At 38.4% G+C, this 19928-nt stretch overlaps 1 protein-coding gene across 1 annotated transcript; it reads left to right on the forward strand.

Moving 5' to 3' along the window:
• The first annotated feature begins 695 nt into the window (after positions 1-695).
• On the forward strand, positions 696-18395 carry araf (A-Raf proto-oncogene, serine/threonine kinase). The gene is made up of 16 exons (XM_030144636.1): positions 696-761; positions 5579-5792; positions 6798-6901; positions 7742-7844; positions 7988-8142; positions 8279-8377; positions 8478-8622; positions 9685-9712; positions 9804-9934; positions 10083-10285; positions 10445-10621; positions 11037-11083; positions 12272-12390; positions 12857-12988; positions 14206-14340; positions 17500-18395. The coding sequence occupies exons 2-16, from the start codon at positions 5682-5684 to the stop codon at positions 17638-17640; spliced, it is 1830 nt and encodes a 609-aa protein (XP_030000496.1). The 5' UTR covers positions 696-761; positions 5579-5681; the 3' UTR covers positions 17641-18395.
• The last annotated feature ends 1533 nt before the right edge of the window (positions 18396-19928 follow it).

The following is a 19928-nucleotide window of genomic DNA, read 5'->3' on the forward strand; positions in this document are numbered from 1 at the left end:
GAAATTAGGTAGCTTTGAGCTTTGAAATACAACAAATGACTGCTTTAGCATTTCAGCTTTAAGTATGCTTTTAATTACCTAAGACTGGATTTTGGAACTGTTCATTAAAGTGGAGCATTCTCAGAAGTATTTCATAATATAATACAATTTTAAAAAATATATAAATTGAGATTGCACTACAGTTGGATGAAATGTTCCTTTATTGAATGGTTGTAAAAGTTATCACAAAGCAGTCAATAGGACTTTTTTTTTTTTAATCTCATGAAAAGTTGACTTTATTCAGAGATGGTGTGCATCTCCCAGGACAAAGATGCTCCAAACATGATAATCTTATAGAATTTGATGCTTTGCTGTGGATTAATTTCCCTACAGTATTTGAAGTTACTATCAAGGTTTTAATACGGAACAGCTATTGTAGTGGAGAATTTTCATTCATATTTCATTATACAATACAATAAAATGAAAAGCAGCATTACGGATCTGCAGAACGAGATGCTGGCAATGTCCAAATTAGAACAGGTGTGAAAATTGCAGTAAATAATAAGCTCAACTTCACAGACTGTGTGTGTAATGAAGACTCATTTACATGACAAAACACTACTCACATTTTAAGCCCCACCCCTTCAGTGTATGAGCCAATCAGAAGACGCGGCTAGAAGTACCAACCAATGAGGAAGCAGCATTTCGGAGATTTTCCGCTTTCCCTGAAGTTCTTGACAGATCCGACTTCAGATTGAGAGAATTCAAGATGGCTGCTACAGGTAAGAGTTTACTAAAAAATCCAAACTGTATTAAACCAGTTGCACGGTAGGAGGATCGCGCTGGTGTTCTGACAAGTGTATAGCGGTGAGTGTATCATGCTGTGTGACACATGTCAATTAAATAAGTCACCGCTACGGATTTCAGGAAGACACCAGAAGTGGCTAACAAGCTGACGCGCTGGTAAACCCCCAAGTTGGCTAACGTTAGCTGGCTACTAGTAGCATCAAAGCCCCTGACAGTACAGTAAGCTAGCAGTCGAGTTAGCCGGATAATCTCCTCTCCCACTACAGTTAGCACTTAGCTAGCTAGCACTGTTTCAAGTCGTGCTAATGAGAATCAGAAAAAAACTAAATAACATTGCATTTTGGCACGATCCTACATTTTTTCACAATTTACCCACCGACCACTGGACACATAAGAACTTTGCTCGTTGGCTAAAGTCGTTAAACTGGCCAGCCGACAGAAACATGGCCTCCCTAAACTCGAAATGTCATATTACATAGCAAGCAAATCCCCACACGAAGCTAACTGGCTAAGTCAGCTAACACTAGCATCATGCGAGTAGTCATCTTAAAAATGTAATGTTTTATCGCTTTAAATGTGACTTTTATAGTGAGTTTTTGATAGTCATTTAGTTCTCGGTCTGCCCAGTGTTTACGGTTAGTTACATCATTTAGGCTCAGTAAATATTGTGTAGGCTTACCCAAGTTGTAAACATCGTTGTCGGTTTTCTGTACTGCTAAATTTATCATATCAAAGACCTGCAGCTGTGTGCCATAAACTCTTGAATTAATAAATATTTCTTAAATGACAAATAGACGTGAAAAGAGCTCAGATGCTTTTGCTTAACCTAAGTTAAAGCAGATAAACCACAGGGTGAAAGTACTTCACTACAGTCACAGCATCTGAAAAGTGTTATCTGCAAAATCTACTATAATTTACTGCAACAGTTCATAATTAAGAGCGTATCATGGTTATAGTTGGACAATGCAGAACCACTTCTAGATACTTTGTGTACGTCTAAGTAGATTAGCATAATCCTACATCATATCATATCAGCAATTTTTGTTTTATAATGCTACAAGTAACTAGAAGTGTTGACTAAATATAGTGCAGTGCAGTATTTAATGGACTAGAGCAGGGGTGTCAAACTCCTTTTAGTTCAGGGGCCACATCAAGCCAAATTTGATCTGCAGTGGGCTGGACCACTAAAATAATAACATAATATATAAATAATGTCAACTGCAAACATTGCTAAATGTTTTAGTGTGAAAAAAGTTAAATTCTGCAATAAAAATGTTTACATCTACCAACTATCTTTTAAAACTGTGAATAACATGAACAAACTGAAATTTCTTAAGAAAACTAAATACAATTTAACAATATTATGTCTCAGTTTATCATTTACACGTAAATTACAACTTACTGATCACAATGGATCTATAAATACACAAAACATTTAGTAACAGGTATAATATGCGTAAAATTGCACTTCAGACATTTCAAAATGTTCATATTTGTTCAGGTTATTTGCATTTTTTTGTGAAATGGTAGTTTTAGTGTAAATAAAGTAACATAACATGAAAGTGTTTACATTTAGAGAAAAATTTGGAGTTGTCAATATTTATAGGTTATTATGATAGTATTTTATTAGGAGTGTAAAGGCACAGATATCCCACAGTTCGGTCCATTCCTTGGTTTTTGGGCCACGGTTTCGGTTTTGTTTCGGTACGTGCTTTGTATGTAAAGAGAACTTTTTTTTTTTTTCTCCCAAAATTATGTTTTTATTTTGCTTGTCAGCATAACCTGAATTTCACAGTAGGAACAAATTATGTCATTGTGCTGAATAAAACAACACTTTCTGTCCTGAACAATAGAACCCTTTCTTATTCCTTGACTACTTGTATACAGTTGTATAAAACAGACACATGCACACATAGGGCCCAAAAGGGCCTTTTTTGATATAAATAAAGTCTTGTTCTGCAAAGGGATGTAAAAGGTATAAAAATGTCATGGTTATCTACCGTACGTATTTCCTTGTAATGGTGTGCTACGGTACTTAAAAGTGAGTTACTGTGTAGACAGTGTGTTTAATCACGGGTTGGGTCGGGTTGCAACCACGGTTTTCCCCGAATACTGTTGCATCCCTATATTTTACTGATCTGACCCACTTAGGATTGAATTGGTCTGATGTGGAATCTAAACTAAAATGATTGTTAATATGTTCGTGGAATTTTGCATTTCACAAATTCATCCCACGGGCTGGATTGGACCCTTTTGCAGTCTGGATTTGGCCCCCGGGCCACATGTTAGACACCTGTGGACTAGAGGGACAAACTGGCGTAACATGGTTGTACAGTAAGGTTCAATAAGATTTAGGTGAATCTAATTACAGAAATAGAATACAGTATTAATAATTATGTTTTCATTGGAGTATAATTGCATGAAAATGAGAATTGCTGTGTTTTCTTTACCTTAAAATGAGTTGTTTATGAGTGCAGAGACACTGCGTTGCTCTCATGACCATCTCTTCTTCTTTTTCCATCTTTTAGCAGTTGGGTCAGGTCAAGCGGTGACACATTTACAGGTTTGGTGTTCAGTGGGCTCTAACTTTGTACATATATAACCTATATCAATGTGTATTATATATTTCAGTAGGTATTTGGAAGTAGTTAAACACAGTGAGGATGATGATTGCATAAAATAACATTTTTGACCAAAAATATTTTAAAATGTGCCCGGTTTCACGGTTTCATCAAAATGTCACTGATTTTGACAAGGTTTACACCAAAGCGCTTAACGTGCGGTTCCCACAGGAAATTCACTTGAATTTTCCTATGATGTGTTAAATAACATATCAAGCTACACTGATGTCAAAATTTAGGAAAATATAGCCTATTGGAAACTTTTGGACTTATTGACACAGATTTAAAGTAACACAGTTTCAATGGGTGAGTGACATGGTTTCAATTCTTGATCCTATTATGATGCAATGTGTCTAGAAAACAAGTCAAATATTTTTAATACAAGCATTTATTATACATCACACAGTAATAAGCTAACAAATGAGTGCTTACAGAATCGGATAAGAGAAACTGATTTTTTCAGATGTGCATGTTCCCTTGACCTGACCCAGTTACCATCCAGTGTCAAGGTGCATTACCATCACACATTGTATACTCTTACTGTAACAAGTGACTTCTGCATTTTTTGTGATTATTGTAGGTGAGGATAGCAGGATATTCAGTGGCTTATGAACTTTATTTTTGTGGCTAGGTGTCAAACACTGAATGAGTAAATGTTTGTGCACATGGTTGTAGGATTTATTAATGTCTGCAGCATTCAGATTATTATTGTGTTGATTATTATTGTTAAGCTTTTTGCAGTCACGCACTATTTAATCTTCTATTTGTATTTAGTACTGTTTTTTATGCTTTGTTTTGTGTTCCATGACCCTGGATGAATGCTACTTCATCTGACAGTGTATTAAGAGTATGATTGAGACAACAATGAAGTTGAGGTGATTTAAGTGTATCTAAGTCAAAATTATATTTATGTTGAGTAGTTAAGAAAGTGTACTCAGTTACTTTCCACCACCACTCAAAAGTCACGCTATTTATAATTTCTCTTGTCATATTAGCTTTCTCTGTGTGAAAACTAGAGCGGGAAGAGTAGTGTAGTGGAAACAGAGTTAGTTCCTCTTTTATAATCACGAAACCAAAATCTATGTTTAACACATTTATTACAGGACATTATTTTTTCGTTCTATCTTGTATGGATGGATGAAAGGGTATTTGGTAACCATACTGGTTTTGATGATATAAATTTAGACCCTTTATATGTGTTAAGACTTTGATATTTGCTTGAACGGTTGTGGTGAAAGTCATTTTTATGTTCATTTTAAGTTTCAGGGATGTTTTGCCTTTCCTACACATTTTGTGGCCATGTTTCACATGATTTTGTCAGTCATTATGATCGTTACAGCATATGTCCCCCCCCCCACCAATTAGCTGTTTTATGAGTGCATGAATTAGGGGTGCAATGGTACACATCGCACCGAACGGTACATCCCTCATGGTTCGGTATGAGCATGTACCGCGATATGGCTCATTTGTCATTTTCAAATGACATTTCAGGACAACTCGCGTTTATATTAGAGCTTTGCAAGACATCTGACTTACGGAATTCTACTGTCATTGGTTGGAGCCCAACGCAGAGCCCAGCTAAAGCATTACACAAGTGGACCCTGTTAGAGCCAGACGCGGCGTAGCCCATTAGAGTTGAACGTGGTGGAGCCTGGCCCGAGCCAGACACAGAGCACAGCCCTTCTACTTCCAACTACCCTTCTCAATGTTAACATTAGTATCCACATTAGTAAAACCTCCTCTGTCATTGGCATGTTTGTTATTATTGACTTTCTTCCTCCTCTTCTCATAAAACTTTACTCTTCTTCATGGTATTCGGCCAGCATGGTAATTAAGAGCGGTGCCCTCTGGTGGACTGATTGAGAAACGCTCATTCCAACGTACAGGACGCATGAAAGTATGGAGGCAGTGATGCATGACAACGTTAGAAATGGACGAACCTATTTATGTACGTAAAGCGAGCATAAATGAGCCTTAAGGTTCTCAATCAGCTCCCAGTTACATTTTGGCGCACAGCCGGACTCCAGCTGGCCTCTGTGTCTGAACCGTACCATGAACCGTGACTCAAGAACCGCAATATGTACCAAACCGTGGATAACCTGTACTGTTGCATCCATCCCTAGCATGAATGTTAAAGAAAGTCCATAATGAAATATGTTTGTTTTGTGCAGGTTCTTTCTAAAGGCCTAACTCTTCTGGATCCCCTCGTGCATGACGCTTTCCTGAGGTTGTGGTCTTAAGTGCTGTGTCCCCCACCCCCTGCTGCCTCTCATCATGTCCTCCACCTCCTCCTCATACTCCTCCTCGGGGGAGACTAGTCCAGAGGATGTACCTCGAGGTGGGGGCACCATCCGAGTCTACCTCCCCAACAAACAGAGGACAGTGGTGAGTTAACCGGCTCTATAATTGTCTTTATGACATTTACAAACGATTTTTTTTTTTTTTTTTTTTTTTTTTACAGTGCATTTTTTTATGTACAAAAAGAAAGTTATTCATTTGTTTTATTTACATTTACCTCTTTGAAAGAAATTTGCTCTCATTTTTCATTGTAAGTGTAATTACTCGCCCAATCTGTCAATTTTCACAACATGGTTATGAGTAGTCACGAGTCAGTTGGTGACTGGTTTTACAGATGGTTTTTGCAGGCATTTTCTATTTATTCATTGAATGTTATGCTTTCATTCTTGTCCAACACGGTAGTATTGCGTGAAATGATCATATTTGCATTCAAATAAGAATGTATATTAAATGTCATTCATCTAGATTATCTAACTTTTTCATTTAATTGAGAAAGTTTACATTGCAGGACATCTGTAATCCCTTCAATGTGTCTGCTAACATGTCCAACAGTTATGTCTGCCAGTACAACCTCAGCATTTACATTCATACAACACAGCCACAAGTACGTATTACCAGAGCTCTCCACCTCCATCAGACCAATTGGATTATAGGAGAACATCTCTGGCCAAAAGAAGTCTAACCACATCAATTGTGCCTGAGTTCTTACAGTTTTCTGTTTATCACTTGACATGAACAATGGAAAGTGACTTTGTTTCAACTGTATTTCTACTTGTGAATAAGATCAACGGCTCTAGCAGCACTGCTCGTGCATCCTACGACGTACTGTCAACAGTCAGAGTTTTGTTGTGGTCAGAATAGGAATGCAGCATTATTATTTTGTGAACAAGTGATCTGTACACTCTGTTTTATTTTTCCAGCACAGTGTGTCTGTTAAAACATGGGTAATCTGCAAAGTCAACATTAACTGGATGTACTGCTCACATTTTGACTCGTCAGCATGTTCAGTATCCTCCTTGTTACCTGAATGTGTGAGACCAGCGAATGTTATTTTAAAGTCACTCTTGTTCAAATACAGTTTTCTGTTCTTAGGTGAATGTTCGTCAAGGACAGACTGTGCATGAGAGTCTAGATAAAGCGCTCAAAGTGAGAGGCCTAAGCCAAGAATGCTGTGCTGTATTTCGCCTTCTAGAAGGGTAAGATTGCATTATTGCCTTCTGCATGTCCTCCCACTTCCGATAGGGATAATGCGTTGCATTCCTCGTCGCCTACATTAAAGACTGAGGGGCAGCAGCAAACAGTTACAGCAAATCACAAGTCTTCATGTTGCACAGTGTGGTCTGGAGAAATATTTGTAAAATGTCAAGACTGAATGCAGAGCAGGAAATGTGGTGCAGTCTGACTTTGTGTGTGTTCAGATATTTATACACACTCAACAGCCCACTACCTAATATACATCACCATTCTTGTATTTACTTACTTGAAAATTTGTAGGAAATCTATTCCATCCCATTATTGACAATCCACAATTTATATATATTGATGTAAAACACTTGACCAGAGGATGCTCATTGTCTTCTTCACTCTAGATTTGACTGTCAGTGCACTGTGCATACGGCTTTATGTTTTCACTTCCCAATTGTGTAAGCTGCATGGTTATCTGATGTTCTGATGTGACAATCATGCTTGGAAGTACACACTCTAAACCTAGATTTTATGAATTGTGTCCTTAGAGAACTTACAGCCACATTTTAAAGTAGAGGAAGCCTTTTATATCAAATAGCTTATTGTAAGAAACAGTTCAGGTGGTAATTGAGGTTAGTATATACTTAAAAAAAGATCAGGTATACACAGCATTTTATCTGAGGCACCATTTCTGTAAACGGCTACACTCAGTGGTGGAATTTTTAATATGACAGTAACAGTGCACACTTCAGTTCAATATGCAGCTGTATGAAAAACATTGGTGCCTTTTAGGGTTGGAAAGGTCACAGGTTAAACGAGTTGTGTTTTTCATGTACACTCTTGTTTTGTAGGCGTAAGAGACTGACAGATTGGGACACGAATATCACTCCTCTGGTTGGAGAGGAACTTTTAGTTGAGGTCCTGGATGATATTCCCCTCTCAATGCACAATTTTGTAAGTAGCTGCCAAACACATAAACCCTGTTTTATATGTTCATGTCAGGCCTTAAAGAACAGAAAACAGTATTCTGATTTTACTCCTCTTACATGTAAATATCATTAAAATAAAGCAATTTTGCAACTTGGTTTCTTTTGTAGGTACGGAAAACTTTCTTCAAGCTGGCTTACTGTGATTTTTGCCACAAGTTTCTTTTTAACGGCTTCCGATGTCAGACATGTGGCTACAAATTTCACCAACACTGCAGTAGCAAGGTTCCCACTGTATGTGTGGATATGGATACAGTGACCAAACGGTGAGTTGAGCAGTCCTCTGACTGGTTATTTTACCACTGTACTTTGAATGTCAATGCGGGCATAAGTGAAAAGTGAACCCAGACCTAATCGGATGCCTTTCCTTTCTCTGTTTTTTCTTCTCTGTGTTGACTCCAGGTGTGATTCCAACCCGTGCACAGATGAGTACCCTCAAATCCTATTGCCAGAACATTCCCCATCGCAGAGCAACCTAGCCTTAACCCCAGAGCCTGCTGGGTAAGCTCCAGAAGAAAACAAATCATAACTCAAATTCAGACCCCATCGTAATGTGTTAAACCTACACAGATATACATATATGTCACTGTTTGATGCTCAGGATGGACCTGCTGTCCCCAACCTCGGCCTTTCGCTTCCCCATACCTGGTGGAGATGGTCAGTCTCTACAGAGGCATCGCTCCACATCCACTCCCAATGTTCATATGGTCAGCACAGTGGGCCCTGCTGGTGCCAACATCATAGAGGTCAGTAGTTACATTGGCTGCCTTAGCGTCGACTTAAGTGTCCCAGTTACTATTAAGTCGATGGAGTATCCCATTTTTGTGCATGTAAATATTAACATCCTGATTTCAGAAACCTGTATAATCCCTTTTCCCGCTTCTGGGTTTTCCTGTGTATTCTCACCGGATACTAATGAGTGTGAACATCTTCGCCCACTTTCATGCTGCTACCTCCATATAGCTTCAGCCAAGGGATGTTAAAGAAGTACAGTCACAGTATCAAAAGCATTTCACTTCTGGAGCAATACAAGAAGATTGTTCTTTCAGTAATATGTCATATTCCTACCAGCTAAGTTGGGAAAAGGTGTTGAAATAAATAAGTAAATGACAGAATGCTACAGAAACCTGATTTCCTGATAAGTGCAGCAGAGTTCAGTCAGGTCACAGTGGTAAACACTTAAGAAATATTACCCCACAGCCAAACATCTAAACCAGAGTAGTGGTTATGATGTGATCCAGCAATGTTCATATTTAATAAATTGTTAATGTCCCCTGACCTCTGAAAGAAGACAGGAGTATTTACCAGGTATTTAAATAAATTGTAAAACATATTCTAGAATTCTAGATTCTAGAATTTATCACTTATACCAGACTAAGAATAACCAGATTTCAATTATTTATGGTTTTTAAACACTACTGATTTTATTTGATATTTTCATTTACTAGTGAAATGATAGAAACATGGTTTGTTAACAGTTGAGCTTGCAGTCTAAACATGTGGGGAAGCAGTTTCTCACCTTTTGAGAGAACACCCATTTCACATCACTTCTGAGGAAAGCTGACTTCACTGTGGTTGTGTGAAATATTTCGAGATGAACCAACAGGCTTTGATAATGCAAGTTGCAGCGAACAGTATTCAGTCAAGTCATTCAGTCAAATGAATACAATGAGTCACAGCTTTGTGTAATGCAAGAAGGTCAAGTACTTTGTCACTATGAGGCTGCAAAAAATAAATTAATAAAAGGAATTGTTCTTTGTTGATCAAGGCTTCAGATGTGACTTTATGTTGTTTCTGCTCTCTTTTAGGAAGCACTTAAATGCAACAACACAATAGGTATGTTCATGACGCCCGCCGCTTTGTTTCATTCCTTACACCCCTCTTGTTGAAACTCTCCATTTGAGCTGGTTTGTTGTCACGTTTCCAGGTCCTGAGCCCTCACCCAAGCCCTCCACCAGTCCTCCCTCTTCTCTGGGCTCTCCAGGGAGGAGGCCCCCCAAATCCCCATCAGAGCACAAAGAGCGCAAGCCCTCTTCGTCTGATGACAAAAAGAAAGTGGTATGTATCCTCTGATATTTTTACCAGGTCAGTTTTTTTTTTTTTTTTACATAGCAGAACAAACAGGTGATTCATACAAATGTTTTACGATGGAAATGCATGTAAATTCATATAGTATGTTGTCTAACATCAGCATCATAAATTTCAGCACCGAGGTGGCTACAGAGACTCCAGTTACTACTGGGAAGTTCACTCTCGAGAAGTCACCATCCAGAAGAGAATAGGTGCCGGCTCCTTTGGAACAGTCTTCAAGGGAAAGTGGCACGGAGATGTCGCAATTAAGATTCTTAAAGTCACAGAACCAACGCCTGAGCAGCTCCAGGCCTTTAAGAATGAAATGCAGGTCCTACGGTAAGTCGCACATTGAATTAACTTTGATTCTTTACTGTACGAAATGTCACATGTAGTGTTTATTGAAATTAGAGTTTGTATCGTTGTCACACTTCTGATGATTTATTACCAAAACAAAATGTGTGTAAATCTGGTCATTATCATTTCTGCACCATGCAGGAAGACCCGCCACGTCAACATCCTGCTGTTCATGGGCTACATGACTAAGCCCAACTTCGCCATCATCACACAGTGGTGTGAAGGCAGCAGCCTGTACCGCCATCTGCACGTCACGGAGACCAAGTTTGACACTATGCGACGCATTGAGGTGGCCAGACAGACAGCGCAGGGCATGGAGTAAGATTGGCTGACAAATTCCATTTCACCCATATCACTTACTCACCACTGACATCCTGTTGAAGGACTGGATATCAAGTTTCAACTGATGCAGAGTCAAAGTACACAAAAAACAAGTATAGTCTGTGTACATTTAGTGCTGATTGGTATCATTAATTTACTGATTTTTGTGGTTTGCATATCACAAACGTTAAAAATGCAGAAAAACCTGTGTTATAATAATGTTTGGGAAGATGTTTTTCAAATCAGGCTCTCCAGTAGTAATGTGAAAAATAAAATGGAACCTTTTTTTATCTTTTATTGACATATGTAAGAGGAAGCTTATGGGTCAGTGTTTTGACTTTCTAAACTCGTGAAGATACACAGTCATAATATTGTCCCTCATCACTTTCCTTTTCTATGTTTTGTCTTTCAGTTATCTTCATGCAAAGAACATAATTCACCGAGATCTCAAATCAAACAGTATCCTTTCTTTGCACAGTGTTAGCTGTGACTTCATGTGCGCCTTCATGTATGTATGTATGTATGTATGTATTTATTTATTCATGTGCATGTGTCCCTGTAGGTTTTTATTCTTTGCTGCTGTACGTTTGACCAACAACCACAATAACTATATCTAACACCGTATTCTGCAGCTAATGACAGTTGAAGTACAAGCATGAATCATAACCTTGTAATAGGAGACATATACACTGCAGAAGTTTTTTTTCCCAGTGTATGTTCCTTACAGGTGCACATTGGCATTAAATGAAACCATTGACTGTAATGTTAAAGATGGTTTCAATCCGGGGTGTCACACTCAAGTTGGCTAAACATTCAAGTGCTTCAATAAAACCCAATATGTCTGAAAGTCACTTTATTTTTATCATACTTAACCAAAATGCAAACAGCGCATTCTGTAAATTTTTCTGTGCATTAGTTTATTTCAGTGCAGCTAAGCTCAGTTTTTAGTTTGACAGAACTTTTCCTCTTACTTTAGTTTTTCAATTGCTTATTAGAACAATTCACTGAAGTCCGAAATGCAATCCCTCTAGATATGTGTGTTTAATTATGCATCGAATGGCAACAGCTCCATGCATTTCCAAGTGCAATAGGTAAATTATTGTGTTTCTTGACAGGCATATACTGGCTTATTTACGTTCGTTATCACTTTGTGTAATGTGTCTTTTTAATGTAGAAAATCTTCGTCCTAATCAGGATACTTTTCCTGAAATGTCACCATAACGTCTGCTTATTTAATGTAACAGAAAAAATGGTAGTTTTTCCAAATATCTGCATTCGCATGGACAGAGCACTAAATTAGTGTGGGTCCAGTGTTCCTTTTTGAGTCACCTTTTTTCTTTACAGCCACACAAATAAAGATTTAATACCTACTTTTTTTATCATGAACTGTTTGGGCATGTGTGGACATTTGACCAGTGTTTTCATGTTTTCAATCAAACTTGATATAAAAGAGCCTCTGTGTTTCTAAAATTATTGTGCGGGCTGGATTATGCTGTATTTTTGTATTGAGTTTTTGTATATCTGAGCCAGCAGTTGTTGAATTGGTGGTTTTGAGAAACAGATTAAGATGAACTTACCCCTTTTAACACAGAGACAAAGTGCTTTTTTTTTTTTTTTGTCGTAATTTTTCCTGAGCTCTGCTGCTAGATATTTTTCTCCATGAGGGCTGGACTGTAAAGATCGGCGACTTCGGCCTGGCCACGGTGAAGTCTCGGTGGAGCGGCTCCCAGCAGGTAGAACAGCCCAGTGGATCCATTCTGTGGATGGTAAGCCTCTCATGAACTGTACAGAACAACTGATTGATGATTGAGGAGACCCAGACATGCCTCTTCCAATATATCCTCCTGATTCCTTGGAAAATGCCTGTGGGAACCCAGGATTTTTAAGCATGTGCATTCTTGTCTGTTGTAGACTAAAGGTGTTTCTTCAAAGGCTGTAATACAGTTAGAAGAGCTAGGTTTAAATCGTAAATGGCTGATTAATGGTGATAAAATGTTTATAATGATTGATTGCAAGTCTGTTCGGCCAGCTTGGGTTTCTGATCAAGAGAGAATTTGTTGTTGTTGCATTTTGGATTATAGCTATATCAGTATTTCCAGATAATAAACACAGCAGATTTTTTCTTTTTGATGTTATTCAGTTTATTCCCACTGTGGAATCAACATGCATCGTTTGTTATGAGTCTGAAGGTTTTTCCCATGACTTTATTTTTCCTCTCCTTTTCTTTCCAAGGCTCCGGAGGTGATCCGAATGCAGGACAGTAACCCCTATACGTTCCAGTCCGATGTATACGGCTATGGTGTAGTGTTGTTCGAGCTGATGTCAGGGACCCTGCCTTACTCCAATATCAACAACAGAGACCAGGTTACACGACACTCTCTGATAACACTTACCAGAGTATCTGACAGGGACTTGAATTGTTAGCATCTGACAGGGTGTATGCAGATCCGTAAACAGACTTAAAGGGGTCATATTTATGTAAACCCACTTATATTAGCCTTTGCTACATTTATTTGTTTATTTGAACCCTAATAGTTCATAGAGTTTGAATTTGAACCCTCCAGGTGCTGCAAAGCTATCTTTATATTCATTTTGGCAAAAATCGAGTGGATTTCTACAACCTGTTTTAATTCCTTCTTAATTTGTTACGTCTTATAACTAGTTACAACACGACATTTGCACATACAAGGTCAAGACTTATGATGACCATTTCTCCGAGTACGACATAATTGTTTGTCAGCAGCAGTGGTTGTAGTCCATATTGAAAATATGTCCAGACTTTGAGCCGATTAACTAAAATGTTCAGTTGATGGTTGAACGGGACAGAGCAGCACAGCCAACAACCTGGAGGGGGTGGGGCCTGAAGTGGCTCATGTGCATTTAAAGGGCCAGCGCTCAAAACCACCTTTCTGGTGTCATTACTCAGAAATAGTGTTGAAGATGGACCTGTGGAGTTGAATTAATGAAGAATTCAGACCCAAGCAGAGCATTTAAAGTTTATGTAGACCACAGGGAAATGTTTTAAAATGCATAATTCCATTTTAAAAAAGCAAAATACTACTCTTAAGTTATGTTGCCATAAATTTGTTCGCTGGATTGTGTTTTAAATGTGTTTGGGAAATGTCGAAGATGCAGAGAAAGTAACGCTAGTCTACTCAGTTCCACCTGACAATTTATATTGAAATTAGGAACCAATTATTGTTAACGTTGCAACCCAGGTGTTGGAGCAAATAAATACATTTTCCTGAATTCTAGGAGTCATGAATTTTTGCTAGTATGGCTGTGAAATAGACATTTAATTCAGATCTAAGTAGTTTTAAAAAGGTCTTAAATTTAACCTGTAGAAACCTGTAGGAACCCTGAATTTTAGTACAGGGTGTATTTGAATCACGTTTTCTCTTGAATTCATGTAGCTAGATATTAATCGGTTAAAATCATAAATTGTCCGTAGCATTAAAAAAAAAATGATTTTGTTTAATAAGGATTACATACAAAATTCTCCTGTGTCAGGATTGTTTCATTTAGGAGATGTGAGTTCCATCCACATATAGAATCTCTAATGCTCTCGTTCTCTCTCCTAGATAATCTTTATGGTTGGACGAGGTTACTTGTCTCCAGACCTCAGTAAGCTGTATAGTACCTCACCCAAGTCCATGAAAAGGCTGATTATTGATTGCCTGAAGTTCAAACGTGATGAGAGACCCCTGTTTCCACAGGTGAGTAATGTGGAGGGTTACACTGTTTAATGTGGCACACAGAGTTTTTAACTTGAATGAAGTCACATCCACAGACGATAAAAAAAGAAACACATGAAAACATATAGATTGTCACGTCCCCACAAAACGTATTTAGTGATAATACATTTTATTTATGCAGCACCTTCTTATAAATCTTAAAGTGCTTTGCATTAAAAAGCTGCATACACTGGTACCTTCACCTGCAGCAGATATTTGATCAACATAAAAACTGAGATACAATGCTCTTATTAATGACTCATAATAAAATAACAGTGAAATCAGGATTAGCATCAGACTTGGAATACATTCATTGCAATAAAACTCAGAGTTGTTTTCTTCATGAGCCCATTTTAATCAGTGCCAAAGTCTTCTGCAGCCATAGACGTACAAGACCTCATTTCCCAACAGACACAAACTCCCCACTCAACTTGATTACACAGAGATAAACATTTCTCATCATTCTCAGAACATCTTCCCACGGGTGCAACCTCACTGTGGATCGTATCTCTTTAGGGCATGACCAGAGTAACCCCCGAAAAACCACCCATAGTGCTACTGTAGGAGCTCTGGATACAAACAAATTCTTTTTTTTTTTTTTTTTTTTAAATCCCGTCTTACTTGAAATCAAACATAATAGAACTTAGAGAATAATATCATGACATGTCTCTCTCATAAAATTGTTTCATGTTCACGCTGTAGTGTATATTCCGACTAAAAGCCTTAAAGTGATCGATACACTCAGTTATTGTCTATTCCAGGGGTAGGCAACCTGTGGCTCCGGGGCCACATATGGCTCTTGTGCCCTTTTCCAGTGGCTCAATGTATATTTGTCAAACAGCATATGGAACACTTTTTTTTTGTACACAGTTTGCCATAGCAATAAAGTGATTCTGACGTCATGCAGTTGTAAAAATGTAGACTTTACCCCAAATGAATTCTAAAAAAAAAAAAACTAATAGTAATAGTAGCAATAGTAAACTACTTTGTAACGCGGAAGGTATTCATCTGTATTCTCCATTGCAAAGAAAGCCTTCACTTAACCAGCTGATTTTTGCATCAAACAAAAATAATGACGAATGTCACTGTTTTCTTTAGTTTTGTCATTTTTTGTAGTTGTGTAAATGCACTGAAACTTTGATTTATTTTCCACATATTCTGTATAAACTAATCCTGAAGAACATTTTAAACCAGTTTGAGGAAAGATATAAGGGTATCTTTTGGCTCCAGACAGTTTTGTTTTTCTTTTTCCATCCTAAAATGACTCTTTAGATTGCAAAGGTTGCCAATTCATGGTCTATTCCCTTCAACTCTAACCCAACGGCTCTGATTGTTGTTTTTCAGTAGTCACCACTAGGAGGCACCAAAGTCACAATTTTTCTTCATTTTATAATTGTACGTTTTCATTTGGGAAAATACTTTACAACAGGGTAAAACACAAAAAAAAAACCCAACTAATCACATTTGTATATCATTTCTGAAAAATCAGGAATGGTAAAGCATGAAATTTTATATAAACACATTCCATATAAGTTCTCTGTTTAGAGGAAAAAAACAAACAAAAAAAAAAAAACTCTTCTTAAAATAAGTCTTCCCTTTTTTTGTTATATTTTGTTAAATAATATACATTAGAACAAAAAGATGTCACCTTTTTGCCCTTTTTTTCCACTGTTCTTATTTCAAAATCCACATAAGGTTCAACTTCATTACATTAAACCAGTACAAATATAACTTGTCATTTCCAGTTAAGTTAAATCTGGCCTCAATGGGGTGATATATACAATCCATTTGGATCACATTGCCATAAATTTATCCTGCTTTACTTTTAATGAAAAGGACACTTTCTCCATTACATAAATTTTATAGATAAAGTCACAATTTTTCAGTCATACATTTTGTATTTAATCATGATTCACATAAGTTAATCCACAGTTGGGATGCAGTCTGTTCTCTTTTGGTTCAGCCCAATTTGCTCTCAAGTGGGCTGGACAAGTAAAATAATAGCACAATAGCCTTTAAATAATGGTAACTCCAAATTTTTCTCTTTGTTTTAGTGCAAAAAACATCAAATTATGAAAATATGGAAAGAAACTATCCTTTCACCAAAAAAAGATGTGAATAACCTGAAAAAAACCTGACATTTCTTAAGAAAAATAAGTGCAATTTTAACAATTTTATGCCTTAACTTATCATTACCTCCGCCAAGGAGGTTATGTTTTTGCCAGGGTTTGTTGGTCTGTCTGTTTGTTTGTCTGTCCGTTAGTGTGCAACATAACTCAAAAAGTTATGGACAGATTTGGATGAAATTTTCAGGGTTTGTTGGAAATGGGATAAGGAAGAAATGATTAAATTTTGGTGGTGATCGGGGGTGGGGGGGCCCACGGGGGGGGCGCAGACCAGAAAATTTCATCAAAATCTGTCCATAACTTTTTGAGTTATGTTGCACACTAACGGACAGACAAACAAACAGACAGACAGACAGACAGACAAACAAACCCTGGCAAAGACATAACCTCCTTGGCGTAGGGGGGCCCACGGGGGGGGCCACTGATCAGCCTTGGCGGAGGTCTGCGCTCTCCGAGTGCTTCTAGTTTATACATGTGCATTACACACAATGTTACACAAACATTTGGTAACAGGTAGAATATTATTAAAATTTTGGAATTTGGGTGTAAAATTAGAACAATTTCTACAATATTACATCTCGGCTTATTATTAGCACAACTTATAGTTGGTAGTCAATCGACAAATGCATAAAACATCTAGTAACAGGAATAATATTGTTAAATTTGCACTTGATTCTCTATTGTCATTTCAGGTTGTTCATATTTCTTTGGGGAGTTGTCATTGTTTATAACGTGTAATTTTTGCACTTCATACATTCATTTCATGGGGTGGATTGGAACTTTTGATGGGCTGATGTTGGCCCACGGGCCTTATGTTAGACACCCCTGATGTAGAAAATGTATCAATATTAAGAGAGAGGATGAAAAATCAAATGTCCTGTCTTCCACATTGCTCTAAAAGTTGTTACTTTGACCTTCAGTGGATGAAAACCATTTCTATCATAGATCAGAAAAAGTGAAAAACACATATTTGTAGATTTAATCTCAAAGAGTGTTTTCATTTCACTACTTTCAGATCCTGGTAGCCATTGAGCAGGTTCAAGACCTGCTGCCAAAAATCGAGCGCAGCCGTTCAGAGCCCTCACTCCATCGGGCCGTCCACGCTGAGGACCTGAACCCCCTCCTGTTCCACACCACCAGGCTGATGCCCCTCTAAGCTCCCACCAGCACCGGGCGGACAGGCTGCCACCCTGTCCACAACCACAGCGTTCAGGCCTCAGAAAGGCCACAGCGGGCTGTCCTGACAGACGAGACCCTCAACCTACCCCTCACCTCTGCAGAGACCCAGAGCTGCAGCAGTCAACGCAAAACTCTGAAACAAACTGCAAATGTAACCTGAAGTTAAGTCCAGTCATAAGACTCATTTTCCCTTATACAGTCTGTCCATGAGAAAGTAGGTTCAGATACGCCTGGTCAGACACCTCCAATCAAACATTTCGACCTAAAATGTTAAAATTGGGCAAATTTGCACATGAACTGCTTTAGTGAGGAGTTCTGTGATCACAGCCCAAACCGTTAATAGTTTGAACAGTGGTCCCAGTACTGGGGCTGCTGGTTCAGGACACCTGACCAGCTCACATACCACAGATGCTCATGTCACGTGACCCTTTCAGTCCAGTGAATGTGATCTGAGATGTGACGTTTATGATTTCTAAACAAACTGAGTGCCTGACTGAGAGCCTTCATCCATGTGTGTAAACAGAGATAATCCCATCTGTTCTGTCAAAGATACAACAAAGTGAAGCAGCAGTTTGTTCTTGGACATTTTCCTTTTTAGTTGATATTAGAAGTGGAAACCGTCTAAAACCTGTGATGTATTTTACCACAGCAACAAGCCAGCAAAAGACAAAGAGAAAGCTCAATCTGTTAGAAGCTTTAATAACTTTAGACACTGAACTGTGCAGATGTTTTCCGGTAAAAATGAGCAGTAGAACTCTTTGGTTAAGTGGACGGTGATGACTGTACCACTTGACAGACGCCCTCAGACAGGCACTCAGCAAAACCAAAGTTCATCTCAGCACCAACTTCATTTTTAGATCACACTGGACTAAATAAAACATTTGACACGTGGAAGCTGAACAGCTGAACCAACAGGATTTAGTAATAGTGGCTGTAGTTCCCCTGCACACAGATACACGTTCAATCACTTATTGAGTCTTAAAACCATGTGTGTGAACATGGAAAAGTAGAACCATATTCGACTGGTGGCTCATTCTCAGACCTGTTGAAGTTGGGGTTGTATGAGGTACTGATCCATAGTCAGAGTATTACCCACAGACGCAGAACCATGTAGAAACAGAAACCATTTTATTTTATCCACCTTTAAAATCAGCTTTAAAAGAGTCACTTTAAATCAGTACAAGTCTGTGTATCTTTTCTTTGCCGTCAAACAGCTCTGTCTGTGGAAAACTGGAGCTGTTTTTTTACTCTCTTCACACCTACCAGGTCTCCTTTGACAAAAACATTAATGTTACTTCACAAAACACAGGAGTTATCGGTCTACAGCCTCCATTGGTTGGTACGAGTGTTGTTTAGATCCACACCGAGTCACACAACGACACACACTGCCACTCTTGTGTTTTGTGAAGTATAAATTAGATGTCTCTTTGAACAGATTTGATGCTACGACTCCTGTCTGCTAGCCTGGCCAGCCATCTGGTTTTCTCAGTGTATTCAGTACTTGGAAAACAGTCTGGAATTGGGCCAATCACTGTGAAATACGGTCGATCTATTCTATACCGACCAATCACAAGTCTGAGGGGAGGGTGTTTCGCAATGCGTCGTACTTCTTTTTGTCAGTTCCAACTCTGCAAATCTTTTTTTTTTTTTTTTTTCTTTTTAAATCTCTTTATAAACTGTTGTCGGTTATTTACTTGATTCAAAAATCAGGTTTGAATTACAGTTTCTTTGACAAAAGCATCACGTCCGTCTTATCTGTGATTGGTTTACTCAGCACCTGTTAGTCCCGCCTTCATATTTGGATTCAAACCCCGCGATTCCGGATGGATTTCTCATTGAGAAAGATGGATGGCTGGCCAGGCTACCTATCTGCTTCTCCGGTAATGCAGTGACTATAGAAAAGTATGTCAGACAACCCAACTGTTAAAAAAAAAAAAAAAAAAACCTTTACAATTCCCATGGGTTTTGTTTGGTCAGTGCAGAATAACCTGTTGAACCCATAGTTGGACCATCACAGGACACTAAAACCCCACAGGATGTTGACAAAAGGTTCATGCAGACAGAAGACTCAGGTTTAGGGCTCTCAGTAGACCACCAGGATCATATTCTTCAATGCTAAAACCAGGTAAAACGGCAACATTTCACAAGTCTGTGGGCCCGTTTTATCAGTGTAGCAGCCCGCCCTTATCGAACAGTGACACGCACACACACACACATTTCCACACACCTTCCAGAACGCTGCGTCACCAGCAAAGAACTCTAAAG

Source organism: Sphaeramia orbicularis, chromosome 9, assembly GCF_902148855.1.
Source record: "Sphaeramia orbicularis chromosome 9, fSphaOr1.1, whole genome shotgun sequence".
NCBI classification, from domain to species: domain Eukaryota; kingdom Metazoa; phylum Chordata; class Actinopteri; order Kurtiformes; family Apogonidae; genus Sphaeramia; species Sphaeramia orbicularis.

What these genes read in the sequence shown, in the direction of transcription:
- araf (XM_030144636.1), top strand. Translation starts at nt 5,682, where the DNA reads ATGTCCTCCACCTCCTCCTCATACTCCTCCTCGGGGGAGACTAGTCCA. An exon ending in TAAATGCAACAACACAATAG is followed by an intron (nt 9,713 to 9,803) that starts GTATGTTCATGA and finishes TCACGTTTCCAG; the next exon opens with GTCCTGAGCCCTCACCCAAG. An exon ending in CAGACAGCGCAGGGCATGGA is followed by an intron (nt 10,622 to 11,036) that starts GTAAGATTGGCT and finishes TTTGTCTTTCAG; the next exon opens with TTATCTTCATGCAAAGAACA.